Raw genomic sequence first — 25710 nt, forward strand, 5'->3', positions numbered from 1 at the left:
ATATATACATATTTATATACATTGTTGCTATGGATGAACAATAAGTCACTTAACATATAAAACATTTTACTGGATGGTAATTAGTGTTTTGTTCAGTGCTTGTTAACGAATTCAAATATAGGTCAAATTTGACCCATGAACACTAAAAGTGTAAACATTCATGAAACTGGACTGTCAGCCCTCCAGGAAGTGAATGAAAGACTGAAGGCAGAGAAGTGAATTTACAGTGTGTGTGTGTGTGTGTGTGTGTGTGTGTGTGTGTGTGTGTGTGTGTGTGGATAATAAATAGACAGACTTAAAGTGAAAGTTCTCTGTGAAGCTGTGTTTGTGGTGAGTTGAACCTTGAGGTAACACTGTCAGGTGTTACAAATGCCAATTTGTCAGTGAAGCTATACAGTAGCATCCATATGATTTAAATAGTAAAAGAAACATTATAGAGGCTAGGGACATAATAGTGTAGAGAACCAGTAGAATTAATCAATCTATACATTTTATTCACAAAACACTGTAAGGGAAAACAAACAAACAAACAAATGAACAATGGGATAATTTGGGAACAGAGCGGAGTGCTGTAACCAAGTTATCTGCCCATCAAATGTGTGTGTTGGTGTGTGTGAAAGAGCATATATGTGCGTGGTTAGTAAGAGGAGAAAGGAGGTGCAGCAAGAAACAAACTGTTTGTCACAGTTTGAGAGCCAAAGTTTCCTGCACTGCTATTTTCACTTTCATGTGCATGCGTTTGTTTCTGAATGGGACCAATAGTCCTCATGGAGACCAAAGCCCAGTCCTAATGCAGCAAAACGTCATTTCTGAGGTCCTGGTTAAGATTAGGGGTAAGGTGTGAATTGAGGTTAGGTTATGGTTAGGGTTTGGGTTAGGCTGTACAATATGAATGGTCTAACAATCAAACAATGTCCTAACAAGGATAGCTGTGCTTGTGTGTGTGTGTGTGTGTGTCTGTGTGTGAGTGTGTGTGTGTGTTTGCCTCGCCTTCAGTCAAAGTCCAACTTAGAGAGCAAAGGACAGAAGCAGGTCGACAACAAGAGTAAAAGACAATAGAGACTCTTGTCGTATCAGAGCGTCAGTCTGATCTTCCTGCTTTGCATGCTGAGAATTTGTCCTTTTCTTTTTTAAGAGTTAAGATCTGAAACTCAGATTGTTAACGACTGTAAACTTAGTTTGACAGGAAGTGACGAGGACTTGGTGTGTTTTTGCTTCCACAGAGATGTTTGCAGCTAAAGCTAAAGCAGCTGTGAAGTGTCTGGGCGCGGAGGGAGATCTCATCTACAACAAAAATGCCAACCAGAAGATTGACATGCTGACTCTGGTCAAAGTTAAAGTCAAAAAGAGAATCTTCTGGTCAACCGTTGAGTACATGATCAGCGATCAAACACTGCTCGACCTGCTGCAGGAGCCAGACTTCTCCATAGGTGTGTATTCTGACACAAAACTATATGCTGTGTAACAGCAGTAAAAATACCAAAAACACGTTATAAAAATACTTCATTACATGCAGAAGTCTTGTATTTATTATACAGATGATCAGCTTCATGTAGCTAAAGTTTCACAGTAAAAGTACAAAAGTATTATTCATATTTAATAAGATTATCATGTTTTTTATGTAAAATATAATATTACTCTTAACTACAGCAGTTACATATATATAATGAAGTTACACCCCAGCCACCCTACTTCCCTCTGATAAAATAAGATAATAGTCCCTAAGTAGCAAAAAAAATGTCAAAATTATGAAATACTTTGTCAAAATTATGAGATGATTAGTCCAAATTGTGAGATATTTAGTCAAAACTATGAGATCTTTAGTGAAAATGATGCAATACTTATAAAAAGCTCTGAAATAATGAGGTAAAATGTCCCTGCAGAGTGCAAAGAGGAGGTTCTGATGAAGGATTTTGAGAACTTGAATGACAGCAGTATTGGAGGCCATGCAACAGCAGGACTTGCTGCACCTAAAGTTGACGTGAAAGTGTCTGCAGCTGTGGACACTGTGGATGGAGTGTCCCCTTTCACTCTGAGGAAAAAGACAGTGGACACCAAAAAACTGAAGGAGAGCTGCGCTGACAAGTACGTCTCTGTTTGTCTCTGAGTGTCAGAAAAACTCCAGTTTCTCTGCTTTGTTTCCATGTGTGAAGGCCTCTCAGTCAATTATTGGTGAGGATATGGACTGAAAATTCATCAAAGATCTCACATGGGGATAACAAAATGTTGTTCCATGATTCATTCCATATTCTCACATTTCATTAAATATCCTCAACCCTCCTCCTCTCGTCTGTGTTCCCTGCAGGAAGATAAAGGAGAAGATGGTGAACATGCTGAAACTAAAGGAGACGGAGAAGCTGACTTTTGTTCACCAGACGGTCTACAACACTGCTCCTGTTACATTTTATGGCAAAACTGGAAAGAACGGCCTTGTGTCAGCAGTGTTCCAAAAATTCGGATGTTCATTGTGGGTGAGTGTTTGTGTCTCTGAGAGAAAAACTACAGAGAATAAAATGAATTTTAATTTAAACGTCTTCATGAGAATCCTTTTAGAGACTCAGGTAGTCATGAAGGTCTGGGCCTGTATTCATCAGACTCCAAGAATTACACTGAAGATTACCTTAAAGAACCGACTGAAGAGTAAAAGATTATTTGTATTATTCATCATAGACAATAACTCTATTTTCTACAATGTTTAAATTTTCAAAACATGTCTCAGAAGGCATGTGCTCACCTAAATTTTTGTGTGTACCAATATCTGTCTGCAGTCTCTACCATCCCCCCTGTTGGCACGTAGTCCTTCTTCCCATGTGTCTGTCCTGTAAGATAAAAAAACAAACATTTTGGCACAGTTTTCGCTCTTTTGTAGGAGCATTCTGCTGGGCTTTAACCAGTTCAGCTAAGGAGACAGAAGGGGTTATAAGAGAAGAAATGTTAGACATTTGCATCACAGTTTGGATTGGAGCTTGTGTAGCTGCCTTCGCTGTGCTTTCATTTCCTCTTGACACTGATAGATAAATAGATTCTAACAGGTTAGAGACCAGCGATGCATGTGCAATTCGTTTACTTGATATTAGAAATCTTCTCATTCCACAATGTCCCAAAATCATGTACAACCCTGAAAGCATCCTGCACCATTTATACAGACAGCAACTTGCTGTCTGTATAAATGGTGACCTGCTGGATTCAACAATGTAATCCATAACCAACTTGATTCTCACCTGTTTTGTGGGTCCTTTCTGCTTGAGCCATCTACATAGAGAACCGAGTCAGCATTAGACAAGGGTGTTACAGTTAGGTCTGGTCGTGGTGAACAGATCTGAGCAACTACAGCCAGACAATCAAGAGTTTTGTCATCTTCTTCTGTTGGGAGAAGTGTAGCAGGGTTAAGTACAGGGCGGGTTATGGTGACATTTGGAAGGGTTAGTAGGACATCATTGTAATGCATCATTCTTGCAGGTGTTTAGGATTTAGGATACTGCAAGAGGAACTAGTAGGTTAAGGGTCTGATATCCCTCGAATCCTCTTGAGGCTAATAGGGCTAGTGATGTATCTGCCATTACTTTAACGCTGTGTGGCAGCCCTGCTGCAACAGTATCCAATCTTGATGAGAATTAGTCTACAGGGGCGCTGTAAATCGGTGGATTAATTGTTTTGGCGTTTATACAGATGTTAGAAATTACATTTCTGAGATATCACCGCTGACGATGGTTCACAGGTTCATGTGGTTAATTAATGATATGGACACTATAAAGCCGTGTGTAATGTTCGCGCCTAATGACAACTGTTCTGACTTTTGGAGAACCTCGCCAGTGCAACACAATTTGTGAAACAGAACTTCTTCTTATCATTTGTCTCATTGACAGCTGTACAGACTGGTGGGGCAGGTGACAAATTGATATGAAAACGGCTGGTTCAGTTTGTGTCTTCATCTATTTATAGTTAATTGTGGGAGTGGAAATGAGGCTCATGCACGTGCGCCCAGTTCCTCAATGACTGAGATTTATAAAGCAGAACCATGAGTACACAGCTTTATAAATCTGATGAAATGCATATGCGTATTTCTGGCTTTGTGCGTACACACAGTCTTAGTCATGAATCTACACAGAGTTTTATGCATCCAGCCCCAGGTGTGAGTTTTCCCTCATGTTTTTGCAGCAGTGCTGATGACATAAACCTCTCTTTTTCACAAACAGGTTGAGTAGAGGGTTGTTGCCAAGTCCAAGGTCGGGGCTGTGGTCATTGCTTGTTTGAGTTTCACAAAACTATCATGTCCTTCCTCAGTCCAGGTCAGTGCGTCTGTAATGTCTCAGTCCATGGTCATGATTCATCCTCTGCAGAGGCTGTGACATGTTAGTGAGCCACACCGCTGCACCGGGTGACATGTTCCTTCATTATGAAGAGTTCGGTCATATTAGTTTGTTTAGAAACGGCTCCAAAGAATAATAATAGCGATCACAGTTTCAGTCTCTGAAAAGTATTTCTGTGTCAGGAAGAAAAATATAGAGAATCACAAGAATTAACCCCTGAAATCATGTCTGGATTTTATCCTGATACAAGACACCTGAAATGTGTGAGTGTAAATGTGTCTCAGTGATCCTGCTGTGTTTGTTCCTTCAGAGGAAGCAGAGGAACATGACAATCTTCACTATTCCTGAAGATGTCACCATCGCTTACAGCCTGATGGAGATCACCACTGAGGACAATACTCTGGGTGAGACACAACTCTGTCTCTGTTACTGTGTCTCTACTCACCCACATAACTGTTATAATAAATGTTAATGCTGCTGTAAATCACATCTGCACAGTTTGAACACGTTCTTTTAAAGAAAACACGGAAGCTATCTCTTCCTGTTTACTCCACCTATTTATCAGTAATAATTAGAAGAGAGTTAATACATGTTTTTAACTCTTTGTTATGTATTAAAAATCAGTTTATAAAGAGATACTAAACAGTTTATTATTCACTATGATGTAGCTGTCAGCAGATATAAGTGTTTATTGATATAATAGTCAACAACCATAACACCTCCTGTTGACACCTTAAAGTATTTCCTGCTGTATAAACAGATGTATGACAATATAAAAAAACACAGCTGTCATAATATAAAATAGGTCTTCATAGGAGAAGTTATAAAATACTGAAGTAAATAAACACTTAAAATGTCCTTATATCTGCTTATAACTACATTATAGTGAGTTATAAACCATTTTAAACTGTTAAGATACTGATTATTAATGATAAATAGATAAATAAGTGCTATGGTCCATCTAAAAGCTACAGACGAGTTCTTCTGTGAAGGAAAAGTAAGTCATTCATGTGACCAGATATTGTTAATTCACTAAATTATTCGGTGAAACATCATCAGCTGTAATAACTCAATCATCATTCTTAAATGTCAGACAGATGATCAATGATTTAGTTTGTGGCGCATAACTTCATAACTTGTTCTTCACTTTTGTTCAGGAATTCTACCTCGATTCATCAAAATGAAACATTATGACAAAGGTCTGTTTTTAGCTTTCTATCAACTTTTAAACAGATTTTTTACTGAGAAGATCAGTTCTGTTGTTTACTGCTCATCTCTGTCTTCACTGTCATACTGATGCTGCTGTTTTTGACTCCATCTTATATCCAATAACTTATAAATTGACACCATGGAAACCTCGGCAGGATGGTGGAGGGTCAGCACAGACGGAGATGATGAGACGCTGCAACAACTGATGGAAGGTCAGTTTGAGTCTTAAATGTCTTCACAATGTAACCTCATTTAAATCATATTCGATACCTGAGTTTCTGAGACTTCTACATCATCAACAAGATCAGCCATGGCCTGAAAAACCTGGTGTTCATCATCTGCCACATGTTAGCTGCCCTCTTGTGGTGAAAACTGATTTTGCAGCGGTTTTATATGCTCTTTTTGTGGTAAAATTGCAAGCAAAGGAAAATAATGTGAAATAATGAAGGATAAAATTTAATCACTTCCAATGCACTGCGATGACATGAGTTACTGTAAAACAGTAGTCCTTGCCTAAGGGTGAGGACCCTATTGTTTTTTGTGTGTATGTTTGTTTCATTCTTTCTTTCTTTCTTTCTTTCTTTCTTTCTTTCTTTCTTTCTTTCTTTCTTTATTATTACGCTACTTAAACCCTTAATTTGACCTCCTAAACATGCTCAAAAACTCACCAAATTTGGCACGCACATCAGGTCTGGTGAAAAATTTGATAAAATGTAAAAATTATCCCCCAAAGTACCAAAATGTGCTCTATAGCGCCACCTATGTCACTATTATTATTATAATTATTATTATTATTATTATTATTACTATCATCATCAGTGCAATGCAGAGACTGTACTACATCATATCATGCAGGAAACATACAGAGAAAAGACTAGAAAGGGTTACACAACTACAGTAATTAGGGTGATCAGAAATCAGTATAAAAAGTAGTCTGGATGTATATGAGGAGGGCAGAAGATGGCTGTTTGTTTTTTTTTAACAACATCAGGTAAAAAAAAATATTTTCCTGACAGGCAGTGAAAACCTGATATCAGATACAAATTTAGCATCATTACATTGACCTTCGTTATGTTGTGTTGAACTTTCCTACTTTACTCACTGGATTAAATGGTAGCTGCTGCTGTGTTTCCTGCAGACATATTTCAGAAAGCAGCTCTTCTGCAGCCGCTGGAAGAACTTCATGAGTCGAGACGTTGTGATCTGCTGAAAACACTCAGTGAGCTTCTGCACGACAGAGACGCTCTCTCTCTACTGGTGGAAACAGTAAGACCAATGTTCTCAACAGTCAGGGTGAAACCTGTGTGAAGCTATGTGTGGTCCTCCAGAGGTTTCTGAAGGGAACATTTAACATTTATCACTTACTGCTGACATGATACATGTTTGTGATCTTTCTTAATGAATAAATAGCATATATGAACACATCAGTACTGCATTAAGACAGACTTGAAACAACTGGAACCTGTCCTTTAAGGTTTGACTTCATCAGTCAGCAGACACATCTCTTCTTCTGTTTCTTCTCTTCAGTTGGATCAGAACAGTAAAGGAGTGTTTGAGTGTCCAGAGTCTCCAGCTGTCTCTTCATTCATGGATCTTCTTGATGTTTCTGAAATCTCCAATTCTCAGAGGGATGCTGCTCACCTGCTAGTCAGCGCCATGGACGGTATGGACTGACACACACTACACACTGATTTAACAGAATCTACAGCACATGATGAATAAAATAAAGATTATTCTCTGTTATTTTTTCTCCTCAGCTCTACCAGACAATGCTGCAGCTCTTCTGGCTACCTGCAGTCTTGAAACACTGAGAGTCCTCCAGCAGCTGGTTGGTTTATTCCCTCACCAACATCTACATGCCAGTCCCTCCAGGATTTTGCAGTTTTTTGTGATTATTGCAGCAAAAAAATGTCTGATTTTGCAGAGGCTGTTTGACAATTGCGATACAATTTGCAATTTTTTATGCATTTTTTTGCGGTAAAATTGCAGGAATTTAGAAAAAGTGCAAGCAAAGGAAAATAATGTGATTTTTAAAAAATCTACTACCAATGAAGAGTCATAGTTAATCATTTCCCTCGATAAAAAGCATACTAGATATCACAGAAACAAATATATTTCAGTGCGTATTTTTAAATGTATATTCTGGACATGAGAACCATGGGTTCCAAGTTATATAAAAAAGAAAATACCGTACTTGAGTTCAATTTATAAGCCTTTATTAAATAAACTTTCACCTCAGTATTAGAACCATATAAAATTAGTCCATAATGCCATTGAAATAAATGCATTAATATAAAAATATAGTTTAATTTCCAAAGTGCCCATTTTTTAAATGTTTAAGGTAGATTATGTCCATCTTTGCTGTCTGAACAGCTTGTGTTTGTCTGACTAACTGAATCAAACCTCGTTTGGGAACATTTGGGAAATGTTTTGCTCGTCTATGGCATCATTTTTGTTGGTAAGTATACTTGCTGAATGTGCTGCAATAACGGAAGTTACCACCACACCAAATGCTACAATTGGTCCAAATCACAAGCGAATCCCAAGTGATTTGGCCATGTCATGTAGAAAACTTGCCAATATTGTGGGGATTTCTTGAATTTGTATTAATTAATTGTGTTCGCAAAATCGCAATTTCCTGGAAGGATTGACAGACTCTAAATGTTGCCATTATAGCATTGATCTCATCACAGCAACATTCAAGAACATCTTTCTCTGTCTGTCTGTGTCTTGTCTTGTTGTCCAGGTGAACAGTCTGGAGGAGAACGCTCAGGTCAAACTCCCAGAGTCTCTGCCTGCCTCCCTGCAGGAGGAAGGCGAGCTCCGCTGGGCGGCCGAGCTCCTCTGTTTGACCGATCAGACTCTGACAGAGCTGAGAGATCAGTGGGACAGACCAGATTTTTCTCCAGAAGTGCTGCTGGAGCTTGTGTGTCTCATCGTGCAGGGACTCAGCTTGATGAAGCCCAAAACACACTCATAATGTAGTCAGCTCTTTTATTATAGAGGTAATATTAAATAACGGCATTCACCATTTTTCCATTGTGTCTTAACACAACAGTCAGGTGCCAATGTGAACAGTGAAAGAGGTTTTCCAGGCTGTAATCATTCCTCCTCTTCATACTGGCTATTAAAAGATCTCCTTCAAAATCCACAGTGTGTCCGTACAGTCATTTTGTGCAAAAATGCATTTAAAAGTTTATCTGAAGCTTATTTTAGGCTTTGAGCCTGTCCTCCCAAGGAAAAGGACACTATATGTTGTAAATTCATGTTCCAAAAATGACCTAGAGTTACATTTGAATGACTGACGCCATCTAGTGGCCATAGTAATTATGACCCAGGGAGGTGACGCAGTTCAGATGATATTAGGTGACTTCCTTAGTAGAAGGAGGTGGGTTGGGCAATAATGGACTTAGGGGAAGGAGACAGCTATTTGCTTTACGTTTCAACCATGAGTGTCATGTTTAAGGAAGTATTAACCACGTTTAAAGTGATCATTTCAACCCCAACCATGATCTTTCCCTAATCCTAACCAAGTGGTTTTTGTGCCTAAACTGAACCAGACCTTAACCTCCATCTCTACACACCGTGATAATGTAACTGACAAAAATTAATGCAAACTTGATGTTCACTGTTGGATTATAGCTCAAGCAAAAGTCTGGGAATGAGTTTGTGGAACAGACCAAACCAATGTCTGTCTGCAATAGGATAAAAAAATACATTTTAAACATATCTAAAACTGTACAGCAGACATTTCAAAATGATCTCCAGAAATGTTAAGTATACATGATTTGTAGTTATGAAGCTAAACTTTGTAAAAACACTGCTATTATGTTTTTTCTTTAAATGATGTTAACACCAGATAAAGAAGTCATACTGAGAACGGCCATAGCTGGAAGAATTCAACAGAAATAAATCTAATCATGACTCTTCCAACCACCTGTAGGTAAAGGTGAGCAAGGCTGTGTGAAAAGTTCACCTCTCTAGTTTCCCACAAGTATAAAACCCAGATTACATGAGAGCTTTGTTTCAGCTGCATATTTGATATTTTTCCTGTGAGTACACACACATTCAAAAGGGTTTTTTGGATGTTCTTTTGTGCCATGAAATCACCACTAGAATCTATTATGATCACTGTGAAGCCAAACTGACCACAAGCCTCTGTTCTCTGTGAAATAATAAACTTTTCTTGTACATGGATGTTTCAAAACATACATTTTGTGTGGAGTATTACTTCTAAAATCTGTGAAAACAATGCAATTTTGGTTGGTCGAGCCATGGTGAGTGTTTCCTGATAACCAATGAGAGGGTTGCAGTGGTTGATGACATCATGGCAGAGCCCATCCCAGAGGGGTGAAAGGTCACCAAGCTCCTTCACCTGTTGGGCCCTGAGAGAGAGTTAACCTTAGCTTATTAAATTATTCTTCAAAGTGGAAAAGTCAAACTTTGACTTTGTTTAACATCTGACATCATAACAGTGTAAAGAGACAGAAAATCACATAAAGCAGAACATGTCCCCTTTAAAACCTGTAAGACATTTATAAATATGTGTTAAGATATACTTGAAACAGAGGTCACACATAATCAACTTCATCACTTTAAGTAATATGCAAAATGTTCATTTTCTTGAGTGTAAACGTACCAATCAGATGACTTTTGCTGCCTCTACAGGAGTTGAGTTGTGCTGTGATACATTACAGTGTAGCTTTTTTACTGGAATCATAAAGTTTTCACGTTACAATGCTGTAAAATAATATCTGTTATCTTTCAACTACAGTAGTCCAAATTCAAAACTGTCATGACCACCTATCTCAAGTTTGCCAACATGTGTCTCTTCTGTTGAACTCCCTATATGCTGTATATCTTGTTGTTTCACATGCTTATTGTTTTCACATGCTGTTTTCAACAGCCGAGAGCTGAGAAGAGAATGAGAAACATTTAGGAAGTTGTTCTACTGATGGACACACAGACATTCCAGAATATAAAGTCAGAGTGAATCAGGCGATGTATAATAATAAGTAAATAGTCCCTGTTGTTGGCCACACAAGAGAATTAGAATTATCTTAATTATGATTTTGCGGGGGTATAGGTTTTTTAAGGGCAAGTGACTGAGATGCAAGCACAAGAAAACACCAAGTTCAGTTTTAGTTACATATTTATTACTAAACACAACAACTACAACAGACAAACACAGATACAAGAGGGAAAGGGGAAACTGGTACAAAAGGCTTCGACTAGTGAATAATTGAAATGAATGATGTTATCTATTGTGTAATTGGTGTGAGAAACCTGATAGACGAATGAGATGATTGTTATCTGAGTAGCTGTGAGTCAAATCAATGGCACAGTCAGTGATAGCTCTACCAAAAACATGCAATTTGTTTCAAGATAAGAGAAGAAAACATTTTTAAATGAGCCAAATGATGACAGAGAACAAATATTTACAGGTAAATTATTCCAATCAGAAGGAGCCTGAAACATAAAAGCAACTTCCTAAGAGACAAAAGCATGTATAATTATCATGTATTTAAAAGTTAATTTAAGTTAAGTGAAATCTGCGAAATGAACAGCAGTCTAATATATTGATAATGTATAAATGTATAAATATGGATAAAATAACAGAAAATTGTGTGAAATGGAAACTAAATTGTGCTGTGAGACGTTCTGCTGACGAGAGAGAATTTAGTTCCACACTGACATCATATCTTGGAGAGCTCATAGTACCGTATTATCCCACTAGAACGCTGCGCTCCCAGTATGCAGCTTACTGGTGGTTCCTACAGTCTTTAAAAGTAGAATGGGAGGCAGAGCCTTCAGCTATCAGGCTCCTCTCTTGTGGAACCAACTTCCAGATTCGGTCCAGGGTGCAGACACCCTCTCTATGTTCATGAGTAGGCTTAAAACTTTCCTTTAATAAAGCTTATAATTAGGGCCGACCAGGATCAGCCCTTAGTTATGCTGCTATAGGCCTAGACTGCTGGGGGACTTCCCATGATGCACTGAGCTCCTCTCTTCTCCTCCTCCTCCTCCTCTCCATCTGTATGCATTCATGTAACATCAATGCATGTCACTAACTTTGTTTCTTCCCTGGAGTTTTTTGTGCTTTCTCATCTCGCAGGAAACCTTGGGTTGCAGGCCAAGCCTTTGCGGTCCTTCACAGTCCTGTTGGCATCCTTCCCTGGCTATTGCTACTTATTGTTATTGTTATGATTGTTGTTATTCTGTACCCCCCCTCCCTCCCTCCCTCCCTTCTCCCCCTTTCCCTCTCTCTTTCTCTCTCTCAATCCAACCGGTCAAAGCAGATGGCCGCCCACCAAGAGCCGGTTTATACCTGTTAAAGGGGAGTTTTTCCTTACTGCTGTCACCAAGTGCTGCTCATGGGGGGTCTCTGTAAATTAAAGGGTACGGTCTCGACCTGCTCTATGTGAAAAGTGCCCTGAGATGACTTTTGTTGTAATTTGGTGCTATATAAATAAAAATTGATTAATTGAATTGATTGAAGTGCAGATCAATGAAGATGATCAGAAAGTGATCAATCATCAAATCAATGTAAATGTATAAACTCACCTCCACAGCTCTCTGACATTTAACTGAATTTTACACTCAGAATGTTTGATCAACAGTTTTTATTCCCAAGTTTGAGCCAAAGTGAAGATTTTTCCTTTTATCTTTCATTGAAGTCACAAAATTTGACTTTTAGTAGTTTGATAAATACAAGCCCTGATCTTGATCAAGATTGTTGACCGGTGAAGTGAAGATGATGAGAGCGCAGATGCTGAACAATACAGTCATGTATGTGCTGTAAAACCAAAACTATGCACAGTGGACATATCTTTAAAAGTCACATTTTGCTTTTGTAAAGTCTCCAGATTATACAAACTGCACAGGACACTTTATGAATCATTTCCTGTTAGTCAAAATAGAAAAGTCTCTGAGTGTGTAAGTATATGCAGAGTATAATCTTGTAGTTTTAGTAGAAGGTGAATCTGACACACAGTTAACAGTTGGACAGTGCAGATAAGAAAGGGGGATAAAGGGAACGCTTTGATTCTCCACAGAATTGACGTTTGAAGTTTTGCCTCAGACGCTCTTCTGTTTCCATCATTACTGATGATCTGTGTGAAGCTGCAGAGGAAGAATTAAAACACAGGTGAGAACCCAACACCATGACTACAACTTCCGCTTCAAACCTGATTAGATTTGACTGCAGCCATGAGAGAAAACAAGGTTAGACATGACTGTTTTATCTCTGCATCAGTTCATAAAACTGACAGTAAGGTGTGAAAGTATCAGAGCCAGGATGTGTGCTCACTGAAAATGTGGTTTTAGTGGTTAATGTGTCAGTATATATTTAAACAGTTTAGGTGTAGAGGCAAATTTTCATCACAGCAGGAGCCTCTGCTCTTATTTCTATTTAATGTCATTCTGATATCTTGTCTTCAGTTTTTAGGAGAGCTTTGGTATCAGCTTTTAGTCTCACAAGTGTTTGTTTACCTGAAATTCATGTAGAGCTGAGTGTGCGGTGGTAAAATTGTGTTTTTTTTATGTATGAATATCAAATCTCTAAATCTTCATTAAGTATAGTTTATATGCAAACAAATTGAATTAGATAAAAAATTCTGACGACTGAATGTTATGAAAGTTCTTTTACATTTTCATTTGATTTGTTGAAATGTGAAAACAGAAGAAGAAGTTGGACTATTACAGTTGTTGCAACTCATTTTTCATAACAATTCTGCTCACGTGTACTCAGTTTAAGTCTGATGTCATTTAATGTGTAAAACATAAGAGTTCATATTTGCAGAGTTTCATTCAGATGAAGGGTCAGTTTGTTTTCTGCTCTGCTGCGTTGACTTCCTGCAGTAAACTGAGGATCATTGCTGCAGCTGCTGATGATATGCAACACATCCTGTATGTGTTTTTGCCTGCATGTGTCAGTGTGCGTGTGTGTGTGTGTTTGTGCGCATGTATGAGAGCCTCACCCTCGCTCAAACTCCAACTCAGAGAGTAGTTCAGTACAGAGTAAAATACAGTGGAAACGCATCATAGAGTCAGTCTGATCTTTCTGCTTTGCATGCTGAGATTTTTGTTGTCTTCTTTTTCAAGAGTTGAGATCTGAAACTCTGATTTTTAACCGACCGTAAACTCAGTTAAACAAGGACTTGGTGTGTTTTTATGTCCACAGAGATGTTTGCAGCCAGAACCAAAGCACTTGTGAAGAATCTGGGTGCTGAGGAGAATCTCATCAACAATGAAAATGTCAACCAGAAGATTGACGTGCTGACTCTGGTCAAAGTCAGAGAGAAAACCCTCTGGCCAATCGTCAAGTACACGATCATCAATCGTACACTGCTCGACCTGCTGCAGGAGCCCAACTTCCTCCCAGGTGCGTATTCTGACACAAAACCATATGTAAACAGCAGTAAAAGTACCAAAAACACATTCTAAAAATACTTAATTACATATAGAAGTCTTGTATTTAAAATACAATGTAAAGTTTCACAGTAAAAGTACAAAAGTATTATTCACATTTAATAAGATCATGTTTTTTATGTAAAATCTTACTCTTAACCATAGCCCTCACATGTACGTAATTGTACATAAAAGTACATCGAAGTGTACATCAGTACAGTTTTAGAGTAAATGTACTTGTGTGTGAATGACATAGACGTGCAAACACTTCAATTAAATTTTTTTGTTTTGGTAGTCAAAATTTATGAGATACTTAATGAAAAGTGAGATATTTAGTCAAAATTATGAGACATTTAGTAACATTTGTAAGATATTTTGTCAAAATTATAAGATTTTGGTCAAAATTATGAGATACTGTGTTAAATTATGAGATATTTAGTTAAAATTATGAGATTTTGGTCAAAATTATGAGATACGTATTAAAAATTATGAGACATTTAGTCAAATTTATGAGATACTTAGTCAAAATTATGAGATATTTAGTTAAAATTATGAGATATTTAGTTAAATTATGAGATTTTGGTCAAAATTGTGAGATTTTGGTCAAAATTATGAGATACTTTGTTAAGATTATGAGCTGTTTAGTCAAAATTGTGACACACTTCATCAAAATTATTAAATAGTAATTAGTCGAGATATTAGTCAAAATTATGATTGAAAATGATGTAATACTTAAAATGTCCCTGCAGACTGCACAGAGGAGGTTCTGATGGAGGATTTTCATAACCTGAAAGGCGTCCGTATTGGAGGCCGTGCAGCAGCAGAAGTTGAAGCTAAAGTTGCTGTTGCTGCAGGAATGGACGCTATAGATAGAGCGTCCCCCTTCAATCTGAAGAAAAAGACGGTGGACATTGAAAAACTGGGGAAGAGCTGCGAAAAAAAGTATGTCTCTGTTTGTCTCTGAGTGTTCTCCAGTTTCTCTGCTTTGTTTCCACATGTGAAGATCTCAATTATTGGTGAGACTGAAAAGTCATCAAAGATCTCACATGACAATAACAAAATGCCTCAAGTCTGAAAAACTAAATTCTTTGGAATAATAATTGAGGAGATAAAATGGTTAAGATTTTATCTATTGCAAAGTGAATTATGTTTCACATCTTTATGTGCAGTTACTTATCCTTGGTAGTACCTCAAGCACAGTGCAATAGGCAATGAATGAGGTACAATACGGCAGGAGGCACAGTAGTTTTTATGTTTGTTCTGTGTTTCACTTTTGTTACCTTGGGTTGTGCAATACCTAATGGCTATGTGCAATATCTTATCTCCTCTAGCTGAATATAAACTGGTGTCAGAGTGCACCACTGAATTGTTTGGTTGGAATGACATTGATCATGTTGGTCATGTTGTTTACTGTTTGATTGCAGCACACAGACAGTTTTTATCCTTTTATTGTACTGTCATTTATGCTTGATTGCAGCTCCACCCAGCACTTTTGAAGTATCCCTCGGGACATAAAAGTTCATCTCATCTCATCTCGTCATGAAAACTTGACACACAATATCTATTTTTTGATCTATCTTTACTTCTCATACTGCAGTACAGTCTGGACAAGTACACTTTCCACCAAACCTTTCTTCAACAAAACATTTTGTCAACATTGAAACCTGCTAACTATTGCTCTCATTTGGTTCCTTCAGAGCAGATTTTTAAAAAGGCTTCAATCTTGGTTTTATAATCCTATTTTTAATATTGTGAGCACTTTATTAGGAACACTACACTAGCACTTGATAGGGTCCCTTTGCTCTCAAAACAGCCTCAATTCTTCAAGTCATTGGCTCCGTCAAACATTCCTTTGAGGTTCTGGTCCATGTTGACATGATTCACATCCTTTCTCCAGATTTGTCAGCTGCACATTCATGCTGCAAATCTCCTATTCTACCACATCCTAAAGATGTTCTATTATCTAAATGTCAGTCTCTCCAGGAAATTGCGATTTTGCGATCGCAATAAGCAACACAAATTCAAGAAATCTGCAATATTTGTGAGAGCTTGCAATTTTGCTAAATTACCACAACTTTTCTGCATGAAATAGACAAATCAACAGACTGCTTGTGATTCAGACCAATGTCGGCATTTGGTGTTGTGGTAACTTACATCATTGCAGCGCATTTAAATGGAACTCAAGTGCAGTATTTCCTTTTTTATATAACTTTGAGTCCATGGTTCTCATGTTCAGAAAATAAATTTTAAAAAATAGCACTTATATAGTTGTGTATGTTTTTTATCCAAGGAAGTAATTACATATGACCCTTCATTGGTAGATCGCATTATTTTCCTTTGCTTGCAATTTTACTGCAATAGTATCAATAGTATCAATAATGCAAATTGTATCGCAATTTTTGAGAAAAGCTGCAGCAAAATCAAACATTTTTGGCAGCAATAATCACAAAAAATCTCTACGAAATCCTGGAGGGACTGATATGTATGTCTGGGGACTGGGGAGGCCACTGAAGTACACTGAACTCACTGATAATGGAACCAGTTTGAGACGACTTTCGCTTTACGACATGGTGCGTTATCTTGTTATCAGCCATTAGCAAATGAATTGTGGCCATAAAGAGAGTCATATGGTCAGCAGCATAATCAGATAAGATGTGATATTCAAACCATGTTTGATTAGTATTTAAGGGCCCCAAGTGTGCCAAGAAAATGTTCCCCACATCATTACACCCACACCACCAGCCTGGACTATTGACACAAGACAGGTTGGGTCCATGGATCATGCTGTTGATCCTACCATCTGCTGCCTCAGCAGAAATGCAGATGCTTCAGACCAGTCTATGTTTTTCAGTCTTCAACTGTCCAGTGTTGCTGAGCCTGAGTCCACCGCAGCTTCAGATTTCTGTTCTTGGCTGATAGGAGCAGTTGTTGTAACCCATCTGCCACAAGGTTTGACATGTTGTGCATTCTGAGATGTTTTTCTTCTCACCATAGTTGTTACCGTAGCCTTTCTGTCGGCTCCAGCCAGTCTGGTCAGTCTCCTCTGATCTCTCTCATCCACAAGGCGTTTCCCTCCACAGAACTGCTGCTCACTGATAAACTCTAGAGACTGTTGTGTGTGAAAATCCCAGGAGATCAGAAGTTTCAGAAATACTCAAACTGGCTGGTCAAAGTCACTGAGAGTACATATTTCCCTCATGCTGGTGTTTGATGTGAACACTAACTGAAGCTCCTGACCTGTATCTGCAGGATTTTATACTTTGCTCTGCCACATGATCAGCTGATTTGGTAATTGCATGAATAAGCTGGCGAACTGGTGTTCCTGATAAAGTGCTCATTGAGTGTGTATATATATTTCATCTAATAACGTTTTATCTGGGGCAGGAAGTGTTATGTTGGAACTCAGAGGTCAGACTTCAGGTTGGCTGGTTGATGTCAGGGTTCACATCCTGCTGGAGTCCTACCAAGTGTTTGACTCATAAAATATTTTGGACACGTTTAAGACGAGATTTTGCTTTTGGTTAAATATTGAAAAAGTAAACATGCCCTGCTAATTTTAAATCAACGTTTCCAAACTTTAAAGTTATAATCCTTCAGATGTTCATGTTTTATGCTGTTTAATTTCAGCATGCCCAGAAGAAGGGTAACTCCACTACCACAGCTTTAAATGCAGATGACTGATCAGTGCTCGAGTGATATAGACATGAAAAGAGTTGCACAAGCTTCAGTTAAGGCAGAATAGAGCAGCACATCTTGGTGTTCAGTGAGAGGAAGTATAGACCAAATTCATACTGATCTTGATTTATGTAATCAAGTATGTGAAAGCACGTGTTTATGCTCTTAAAATGGCCCTCGGAACAGTAGCTGTTGCCATGCTAACAACTAATGGGGATCCAAATAAACAATAAATAATAAATATGGTTGGCACTTTTTCATCTGTTCAATGTACCATATTTACATTCATTAATTACCTCTTTATATATTAATTATATAAAACATGTTAATCATACTGCTGTTGCCACAAGCAGATACTGTAGGAAACATTTTGCAACTAGATACTTTAATTAAATATTTGCCTGTTATGATGATAAAAAACAGCTATTATATGTATTTTCTGTTGTATAATAATATTATACAGTATATGCTGTAAATGTCCACTGACTCTTATTCAGAAATACAGCAGCTACCTGTGACCTAACAAAACAAGGACACAGTGTGATGTCAGCAACATGTTTCATCGCAGATTCTCACATTTCATTAAATATTTCCACCTCCTCCTCCTCTTCCTCCTCCTCCTCGTCCCACCCTTGTCCTCCTCCCATCTGTGTTCCCTGCAGGAAGATAAAGGAGGGGGTGTTGAAAACGCTGAAACTAAAGGAGAAGGAGAAGCTGACTTTTGTTTACCAGACGGTCTACAACACTGCTCCTGTCACGTTTTATGGCAAAGCCGTAAAGATTAACCACTTTGTGCCGGCAATTTGTGAAAAATTCAAGTGTTCGCTGCAGGTGAGTGTTTGTGTCTCTGAGAGAAAAACTAGAAAGAATAAAAACTACTGACAAAAGATATGAGCTACAAATAACTTCTAACTGGCTGATGATTGGAATCAAAGTCTATTTCATGGAAGAACAATAAACTGACAAGAATGTTTTCACAATCAGAAGCCAGTCAAGATTCATGTTCAAGCAGAAAAACAACATGTAAAGTAAAGAAGATGGAAATTTTTTGACAAAAGAAAATAAAAACTGGTGATTCTCAACAAGCAAACAGTCAAGAACAACATGAAGACACCAGTCTTGTCCTCAGGTTCAAAAAAGAAAATCACTGGCGTCTTCACCATAGAAACGGTCGCTGAGGATCATGGGTAGGCTAATGTAGCCGCTTCCGCTATCGTACAAAACTGACAAAAATACTTGATTTCTAAACCAAAATTGCACAGTCTTTTGAATTTGGTTTTCTGGATTTTTGTTTGGAAACAAAAAAGGAATAGATCACATGATTTCATTTTTGGTTTAAAATGAAAAAACGAATTGGCTTGATGTCACCTGTTCGATATTCAATCCAAAAGGGAATAACGATAAAACGAATCGGCAAAAAACAAAAACGGGCCAGGTTTGATTGGTTTTTCGTTATTTGATTCTGACACCAAAAATGTTTTTTTGTTTTGAAACAAATAACAGATTTACTGTTTTTTGGTTTTTGAATTACAAATGAATTATGAATGATCTGATGATACCTGGACCGTCTGGGCCCGTATTCATCAAACTTCTAAGAATTACACTTAAGATTACCTTAAAGAACCAGCTGAGGATTAAAAAAGTTATTTGTATTATTCATTGTGAACAATAATTTTATTTTCTACAATTTTGAAATTTTCAAAACATGTCTCAGAAAGTATGTGCTCACTTCTGTCTCTGTATCATAGTCATCTAGGACAACAGTTCCCAACCATTTGGGCTTGTGATCCTTTATTAAAGTTAAGCTAAGTCTCCCTGGGACCCTTCGTCACAAGCTGTATTGTCTATCACTTGTGAAAAGTTAAACTGCTGCATTGATTTTCATCCTTTCATCCAAAATCTTTCCATCATGAGTTTGATGAGAAGTGAAATGATGAATCTGTTGAGGATTATTTTGAAGTAAACCTCCAAACTCTCCAAGTAAATGGACTTTGCTCTAAAAAAAATCTCTTTACTTGATCAAACTGTATGAAAGCTGAGAGGATTTGAGTTTTAGTTCACTTCATGCGTCTTGGATCAGATAGCTATCAGATCTCAAAAAAGCTGAGTGTAAATGTATCTAGGGATCATTCTATTGATTTGCTACATTTTTTTCTTCATGTTTGGATCCAAACCAACAATGAATTGATCAACTAACAAGTATTGTGTGTGTATCCAAAGCCTGACATATCGTATTCCTCTGTGCCGTAGACCCACATTAGTTTGTTTAGAAACGGCTCCAAAGAATAATAACAGCAATCACAGTTTCAGTCTCTGAAAAGTATTTCCATGTCAGGAAGAAAAATTAAGAAAATCACCAGAATTATCCTTTAAATCTCATGTGGATTTTATCCTGATACGAGACACCTGAAATGTGTGAGTGTAAACGTGTCTCAGTGATCCTGCTGTGTTTGTTCCTTCAGTTGAAGAAGAAGGAGGAGATACGCTTCACTATTCCCGAAGATGTCACCATCGCTTACAGCCTGATGGAGATCACCACCGAGGACAAGATTCTGGGTGAGACACAACTCTCTCTGTTACTGCGTCTCTACTCACCCACATAACTCATGTTAGTGCTGCTGTAAATCACATCTGCACAGTTTGAACACGTTCTTTTAAAGAAAAGACAGAAGCTATCTCTTTTTGTTTACCCCCACCTATTTATCAGTAATAATTAGTCTATAAAGAGTAAATACATGTTTTTAACTCTTTATTATGTATTAAAAATCAGTCTATAAAGAGATAATAAATGGTTTATAATTCACTATGATGTAGCTGTCGGTAGATATAAGTGTTTATTAATGTAATAGTCAACAATCATAACACCTCCTGTTGACACCCTGAAGTATTTCCCACCGTATGAACAGATAATGACAATATAATAAAACACAGCTGTCATAATATAAAATAGGTCTTCATAGGAGAAGTTATAAAATACTGGACTAAATAAACACCTAAAATGTCCTTATATCTGCTTATAACTACATTATAGTGAGTTATAAACCATTATAACTCACTACTCATCTGTAACTAAAAGCTACAGACAAGTTCTTTCTCTGTGAAGATATCCTTAATTCACTACATGATCCGGCGAAACATCATCAGCTGTAATAACTCAGTCATCATTATTAAATGTCAGAAAGATGACTGATAACTTAGTTTGTAGTACTCATATGGAAACTGATTTAATAAATAATTAATTTCAATTCAATTCAATTTTATTTCTATAGCGCCAAATCACAACAAAATCTCAGGGCACTTTTCACATAGAGCAGGTCAAGACAATACTCTTTAATTTACAGACCCAACAATTCCCCCATGAGCAGCACTTGGTGACAGTGGTGAGGAAAAACTCCCCTTTAATAGGAGACACAGAGAAGTAGGAACAACAAAAACAACAACAACAACAACAACAATAGATACATGACTAGCAACAACAAACAGCAGCAATGGCAGGAGAAGAACATCCCCACTGCCACGGGCCAAAGCCTGGTCCCTGGGGTTTCCTGTGGATGAGAAAGCACAAAGAACTCTAGGGAAGAAGTCAAGTTAGTAACATGCAGTAATGGTATACAAATACATACAGATGGAGAGGAGGAGGAGGAGCGAGGAGCTCAGTGCATCATGGGAAGTCTCCCCAGCAGTCTAGGCCTATAGCAGCATAACTAAGGGCTGATCCAGCCTGGTGGGAAGTCCCCCAGCAGTCTAGGCCTAAAGCAGCATAACTAAGGGCTGATCCAGCCTGGTGGGAAGTCCCCCAGCAGTCTAGGCCTATAGCAGCATAACTAAGGGCTGATCCAGCCTGGTGGGAAGTCCCCCAGCAGTCTAGGCCTATAGCAGCATAACTAAGGGCCGATCCAGCCTGGCAAACCCTAACTATAAGCTTTATCAAAAAGGAAAGTTTTAAGCCTACTCTTAAACATAGAGAGGGTGTCTGCCCCCCGGACCTAATCTGGAAGATGGTTCCACAGGAGAGGAGCCTGATAGCTGAAGGCTCTGCCTCCCATTCTGGTTTTGGAGACTGTAGGAACCACCAGTAAGCCTGCATTCTGGGAGCACAGTGTTCTAGTGGAGTAATATGGTACTATGAGCTTTTTAAGATGTGATGGTGCCTGACCATTAAGGGCTTTGTAGGTGAGGAGAAGGATTTTAAATTCAGCACAATAAATGATAAAAAATGAAAGGAACATTAACATGAAATAAAATGAGGCCTCCAATGTTCAATTAAAAGGAAATTAATTACACAAATTAATAAAAAATAACTGTATAAATGAGCATTTGATGGACATTCTACAAATCTGAGCACAATAATCTCTCAATCAGTAAAACTGGCAGACTACCAATGTTATTTATTTATTTTTCATCTCCACCTCGTCACATCACTCACAGTTGTCTCTAAAAACATGTTTACAGGTGTGAAGACAAGTGAGATGAGCACATTCTGCCTTTGAAAATATAAGATTCTTTTGTTTCTGTGTGTTTATACGTCTGGTGTTTGAATCCAGATAGACATCACAGGTTAATATAACAGCAGGTGGAGACGGAGTCATAACTTCATAACTTCTTCTTCCCTTTTGTTCAGGAATTCCACCTCAGTTCATCACAATGGAACGTTACAACAAAGGTCTGTTTTTAGCTTTCTATCAACTTTTAAACGTATTTTTACTGAGAAATCAGAAGTTCAGTTCTGTTGTTTACTGCTCATCTCTGTCTTCACTGTCATACTGATGCTGCTGTTGTTGACTCCATCTTATATCCAATAACTTATAAATTGACACCATGGAAACCTCGGCAGGATGGTTAAAGGTCAGCACAGACGGAGACGAGACGCTGCAACAACTGACGGAAGGTCAGTTTGAGTCTTAAATGTCTTCACAGTGTAACTCTATTTAAATCATATTCGATGCCTGAGTTTCTGAGACTTCTACATCATCAACAAGATCAGTCATCGCCTGAAAAACCTGTCATTCATCATTGATTTTGTGGTGGTTTTTCTCAAAAATTGCCATAAAATTTGTGATATTTCATGTGCTCTCTTTGCAGTAAAATTGCAAGAATTTGGAAAAGCAAAGGAAAATAATGTGATTTTTAAAAAAAACTGCTACCAATGAAGACTCATATCTAATCACTTCCTGCACACTACCATGACACAAAATGCCACAATTGGTCCAAATCACAAGCAGTCTGTTGATTTGCCCATTTCATGTGGAAGAGTTGTGGTAATTCAGCAAAACTGCAAGCTCTCGCAAATCACAAACATTGTGGCGATTTCTTGAATTTGTGTTAATGATTGTGATCGCAAAATAACAATTTCATGGAGTGACTGGCAGAATATTGTTATCATTATTATTATTATTATTGTTATTATTATTATTATTATTATCATCAGTGCAATGCAGGAAGTTATGGAAGGACATTGCGTTCACCAAAGAAAAATAAATTGGAGACCTTATCTCATAGTCATATTTAAGTATCTTATAATTATTAATAATTATAATTATGAGATAGTTTTCTCATAATTATGAGATCCTCAATTTGTTATTATGAGAAAAGTTTGAGGTTGTTATCAATCATCATTTGAGAAGACAGAAGCGTAATGACACTACCTGCTGCTGTGTTTCCTGCAGGCATATTTCAGAAAGCAGCTCTTCTCCAGCCGCTGGAAGAACTTCATGAGTCGAGACGTCGTGATCTGCTGAAAACACTCAGTGAGCTTCTGCATGACAGAGAAGCTCTCTCTCTACTGGTGGAAACAGTAAGACCAATGTTCTCAACAGTCATAGTGAAACCTGTGTGAAGCTCTGTGTGGTCCTCCAGAGGTTTCTGAAGGGAACATTTAACACTTACTAGAGACATGATATATGTTTGTGATCTTTAAAAATGAATAAATAGCACGTATGGTCACGTCAGTACTGCATTAAGACAGACTTGAAACAACCGTAACCTGTCCTTTAAGGTTTGACTTCAACTTTATCACTGACTGGAGACTGGAGAAAGTTGTAGTTCAGGATGAAAGCAGCAGCCAGTCAGCAGACACATCTCTTCTTCTGTTTCCTCTCTTCAGTTGGCTCAGAGCAGTAAAGGAGTGTTTGAGCGTCCAGAGTCTCCAGCTGTCTCTTCATTCATGGATCTTCTTGATGTTTCTGAAGTCTCCAATTCTCAGAAGAATGCTGCTTACCTGCTAGTCAGCGCCATGGATGGTATGGACCAACACACACTACACACTGATTTGACAGAATCTACAGCACATGATGAATAAAATTAAAGATTTTTCTCTGCTATATTTTCTCCCCAGGTCTACCAGATGATGCTGCAGCTCTTCTGGCTACCTGCGATTCTAAAACACTGAGAGTCCTCCAGCAGCTGGTTGGTTTATTCCCTCACCAACATCTACATGCCAGTCCCTCCAGGATTTCAGTTTAAAATGTTTAATTTTGCAATGGCTGTTCTCAAACAATTGCGATAAGATTTGCAATTTTTTATTGCATTGTATTTTTGCTGTAAAATTGCAGGGATTTGGAAAAATTGCAAGCAAAGGAAAATATGATTTTAAAAAAACCTACTACCAATGAAAAGTGGTAGGTATGCATCATAGAACTACTACGTTTCAGTGCTAATTTTTAAATAATCCATTTATAAGCCTTTTTTAAATAAACTTTCACCTCAACAATAGCGCCACATAAAATCCTACAAATCTATTAATGTAAAAAATATAGTTTCATTTCCAAAGTGCCCATTTTTATGTATGAGGTAGATTAGATCCATCTTTGCTGTCTGAACAACATCAGCTTGTGTTCTTCTGACTAACTGAATCAAACCTCCTTTGGGAACATTTGGGAAATGTTTTGCTCGGTCTATGGCATTATTTTTGTTGATAGGTGAGATTTGTCCATCTTTCACCTGAATCCTTGCTGAATGTGCTGCGATGATGTAAGTTACCACCACACCAAATGCCACAACTGGTCAAAATCACAAGCGAATCCCAAGTGATTTGGCCATTTCATGCGGAAAAGTTGAGGTTATTTCATGAAATTGCAAGCTCTCGAAAATATTGTGGAGATTTCTTGAATTTGTGTTAATTATTGTGTTTGCAAAATCACAATTTCCTGGAAGGACTGACATACTCTAAATGTTGCTATTATAGTATTGATCTCATCACAGCAACATTCAAGAACATCTTTCTCTGTCTATCTGTGTCTTGTCTTGTTGTCCAGGTGAACGGTCTGGAGGAGAACGCTCAGGTCAAACTCCCAGAGTCTCTGCCCGTCTCCCTGCAGGAAGAAGGAGAGCTCCGCTGGGTGGCCGAGCTCCTCTGTTTGACCGATCAGACGCTGACAGAGCTGAGAGCTCAGTGGGACACACCAGATTTCTCACCAGAAGTGCTGCTGGAGCTTCTGTGTCTCGTTGTGCAGGGACTCAGCTTGATGCAGCCCGAAACACACTCATAATGTAATCAGCTCTTCATTTATTATAGAGTCAATTATATATTAAGGACCAGTTTCACCATTTTTCCATTGTGTCTTAACACAACAGTCAGGTGCCAATGTGAACAGTGAAAGAGGTTTTCCAGGCTGTAATCATTCCTCCTCTTCATACTGGCTATTAAAAGATCCCCTTCATAATCCACAGTGTGTCCATGCAGTCATTTTGTGCAAAAATGCATTTAAAAGTTTATCTGAAGCTTATATTAGGCTTTGAGCCTGTCCTCCCAAGAAAAAGGACACTATATGTTGTAAATTCGTGCACCAAAAATGTTACATTTGAATGACAGATGCCATCTAGATGCCCTAGTTCCCAGGGAAGTGTCGCAGTTTAGATGACATAGGTGACTTTCTTAGTAGAAGGAGGTGGGTTGGGTGGATAGCAAGATAATTAGTTTTAAGGGCAATAATGGACACGTTTCAACCATGAGTGTCATGTTTAAGGAAGTATTAACCACGTTTCAAGTGATCATTTTAACCCCAGCCATGATCTTTCCCTAATCCTAACCAAGTGGTTTTTGTGCATAAACCGAACCAGACCTTAAGCACAGCGTTGTCACATCAGAAAACATTATTATTTTTTAATA

The 25710-nt window shown here is 38.0% G+C and overlaps 2 protein-coding genes and 1 long non-coding RNA gene across 3 annotated transcripts; 2 read left to right on the top strand and 1 right to left on the bottom strand.

Moving 5' to 3' along the window:
- The first annotated feature begins 1069 nt into the window (after positions 1-1069).
- On the top strand, positions 1070-8630 carry LOC122969041. The gene is made up of 10 exons (XM_044334617.1): positions 1070-1430; positions 1884-2085; positions 2306-2471; positions 4621-4714; positions 5468-5509; positions 5675-5731; positions 6658-6785; positions 7047-7182; positions 7277-7347; positions 8266-8630. The coding sequence occupies exons 1-10, from the start codon at positions 1226-1228 to the stop codon at positions 8497-8499; spliced, it is 1335 nt and encodes a 444-aa protein (XP_044190552.1). The 5' UTR covers positions 1070-1225; the 3' UTR covers positions 8500-8630.
- A 1097-nt stretch (positions 8631-9727) lies between these two features.
- On the bottom strand, positions 9728-10409 carry LOC122969043. Its single transcript, XR_006398922.1, has 3 exons — positions 10323-10409; positions 10159-10229; positions 9728-9904 (listed from the first exon to the last, which is right to left on the bottom strand). It is a non-coding gene; the product is annotated as an uncharacterized LOC122969043 (long non-coding RNA).
- A 3135-nt stretch (positions 10410-13544) lies between these two features.
- LOC122969042 lies at positions 13545-25236 on the top strand. The gene is made up of 10 exons (XM_044334618.1): positions 13545-13902; positions 14678-14870; positions 18266-18434; positions 20066-20159; positions 22225-22266; positions 22438-22491; positions 23270-23397; positions 23707-23842; positions 23938-24008; positions 24857-25236. The coding sequence occupies exons 1-10, from the start codon at positions 13692-13694 to the stop codon at positions 25088-25090; spliced, it is 1332 nt and encodes a 443-aa protein (XP_044190553.1). The 5' UTR covers positions 13545-13691; the 3' UTR covers positions 25091-25236.
- Positions 25237-25710: the final 474 nt, after the last annotated feature.

The sequence above is a fragment of the Thunnus albacares genome, chromosome 18 (assembly GCF_914725855.1).
Source record: "Thunnus albacares chromosome 18, fThuAlb1.1, whole genome shotgun sequence".
Lineage (NCBI taxonomy): Eukaryota > Metazoa > Chordata > Actinopteri > Scombriformes > Scombridae > Thunnus > Thunnus albacares.

What these genes read in the sequence shown, in the direction of transcription:
- LOC122969041 (XM_044334617.1), top strand. Translation starts at nt 1,226, where the DNA reads ATGTTTGCAGCTAAAGCTAAAGCAGCTGTGAAGTGTCTGGGCGCGGAG. An exon ending in AATTCGGATGTTCATTGTGG is followed by an intron (nt 2,472 to 4,620) that starts GTGAGTGTTTGT and finishes TTGTTCCTTCAG; the next exon opens with AGGAAGCAGAGGAACATGAC. An exon ending in GCTGCAACAACTGATGGAAG is followed by an intron (nt 5,732 to 6,657) that starts GTCAGTTTGAGT and finishes TGTTTCCTGCAG; the next exon opens with ACATATTTCAGAAAGCAGCT.
- LOC122969042 (XM_044334618.1), top strand. Translation starts at nt 13,692, where the DNA reads ATGTCCACAGAGATGTTTGCAGCCAGAACCAAAGCACTTGTGAAGAAT. An exon ending in CACCGAGGACAAGATTCTGG is followed by an intron (nt 20,160 to 22,224) that starts GTGAGACACAAC and finishes CCTTTTGTTCAG; the next exon opens with GAATTCCACCTCAGTTCATC. An exon ending in AATGGAACGTTACAACAAAG is followed by an intron (nt 22,267 to 22,437) that starts GTCTGTTTTTAG and finishes AAACCTCGGCAG; the next exon opens with GATGGTTAAAGGTCAGCACA.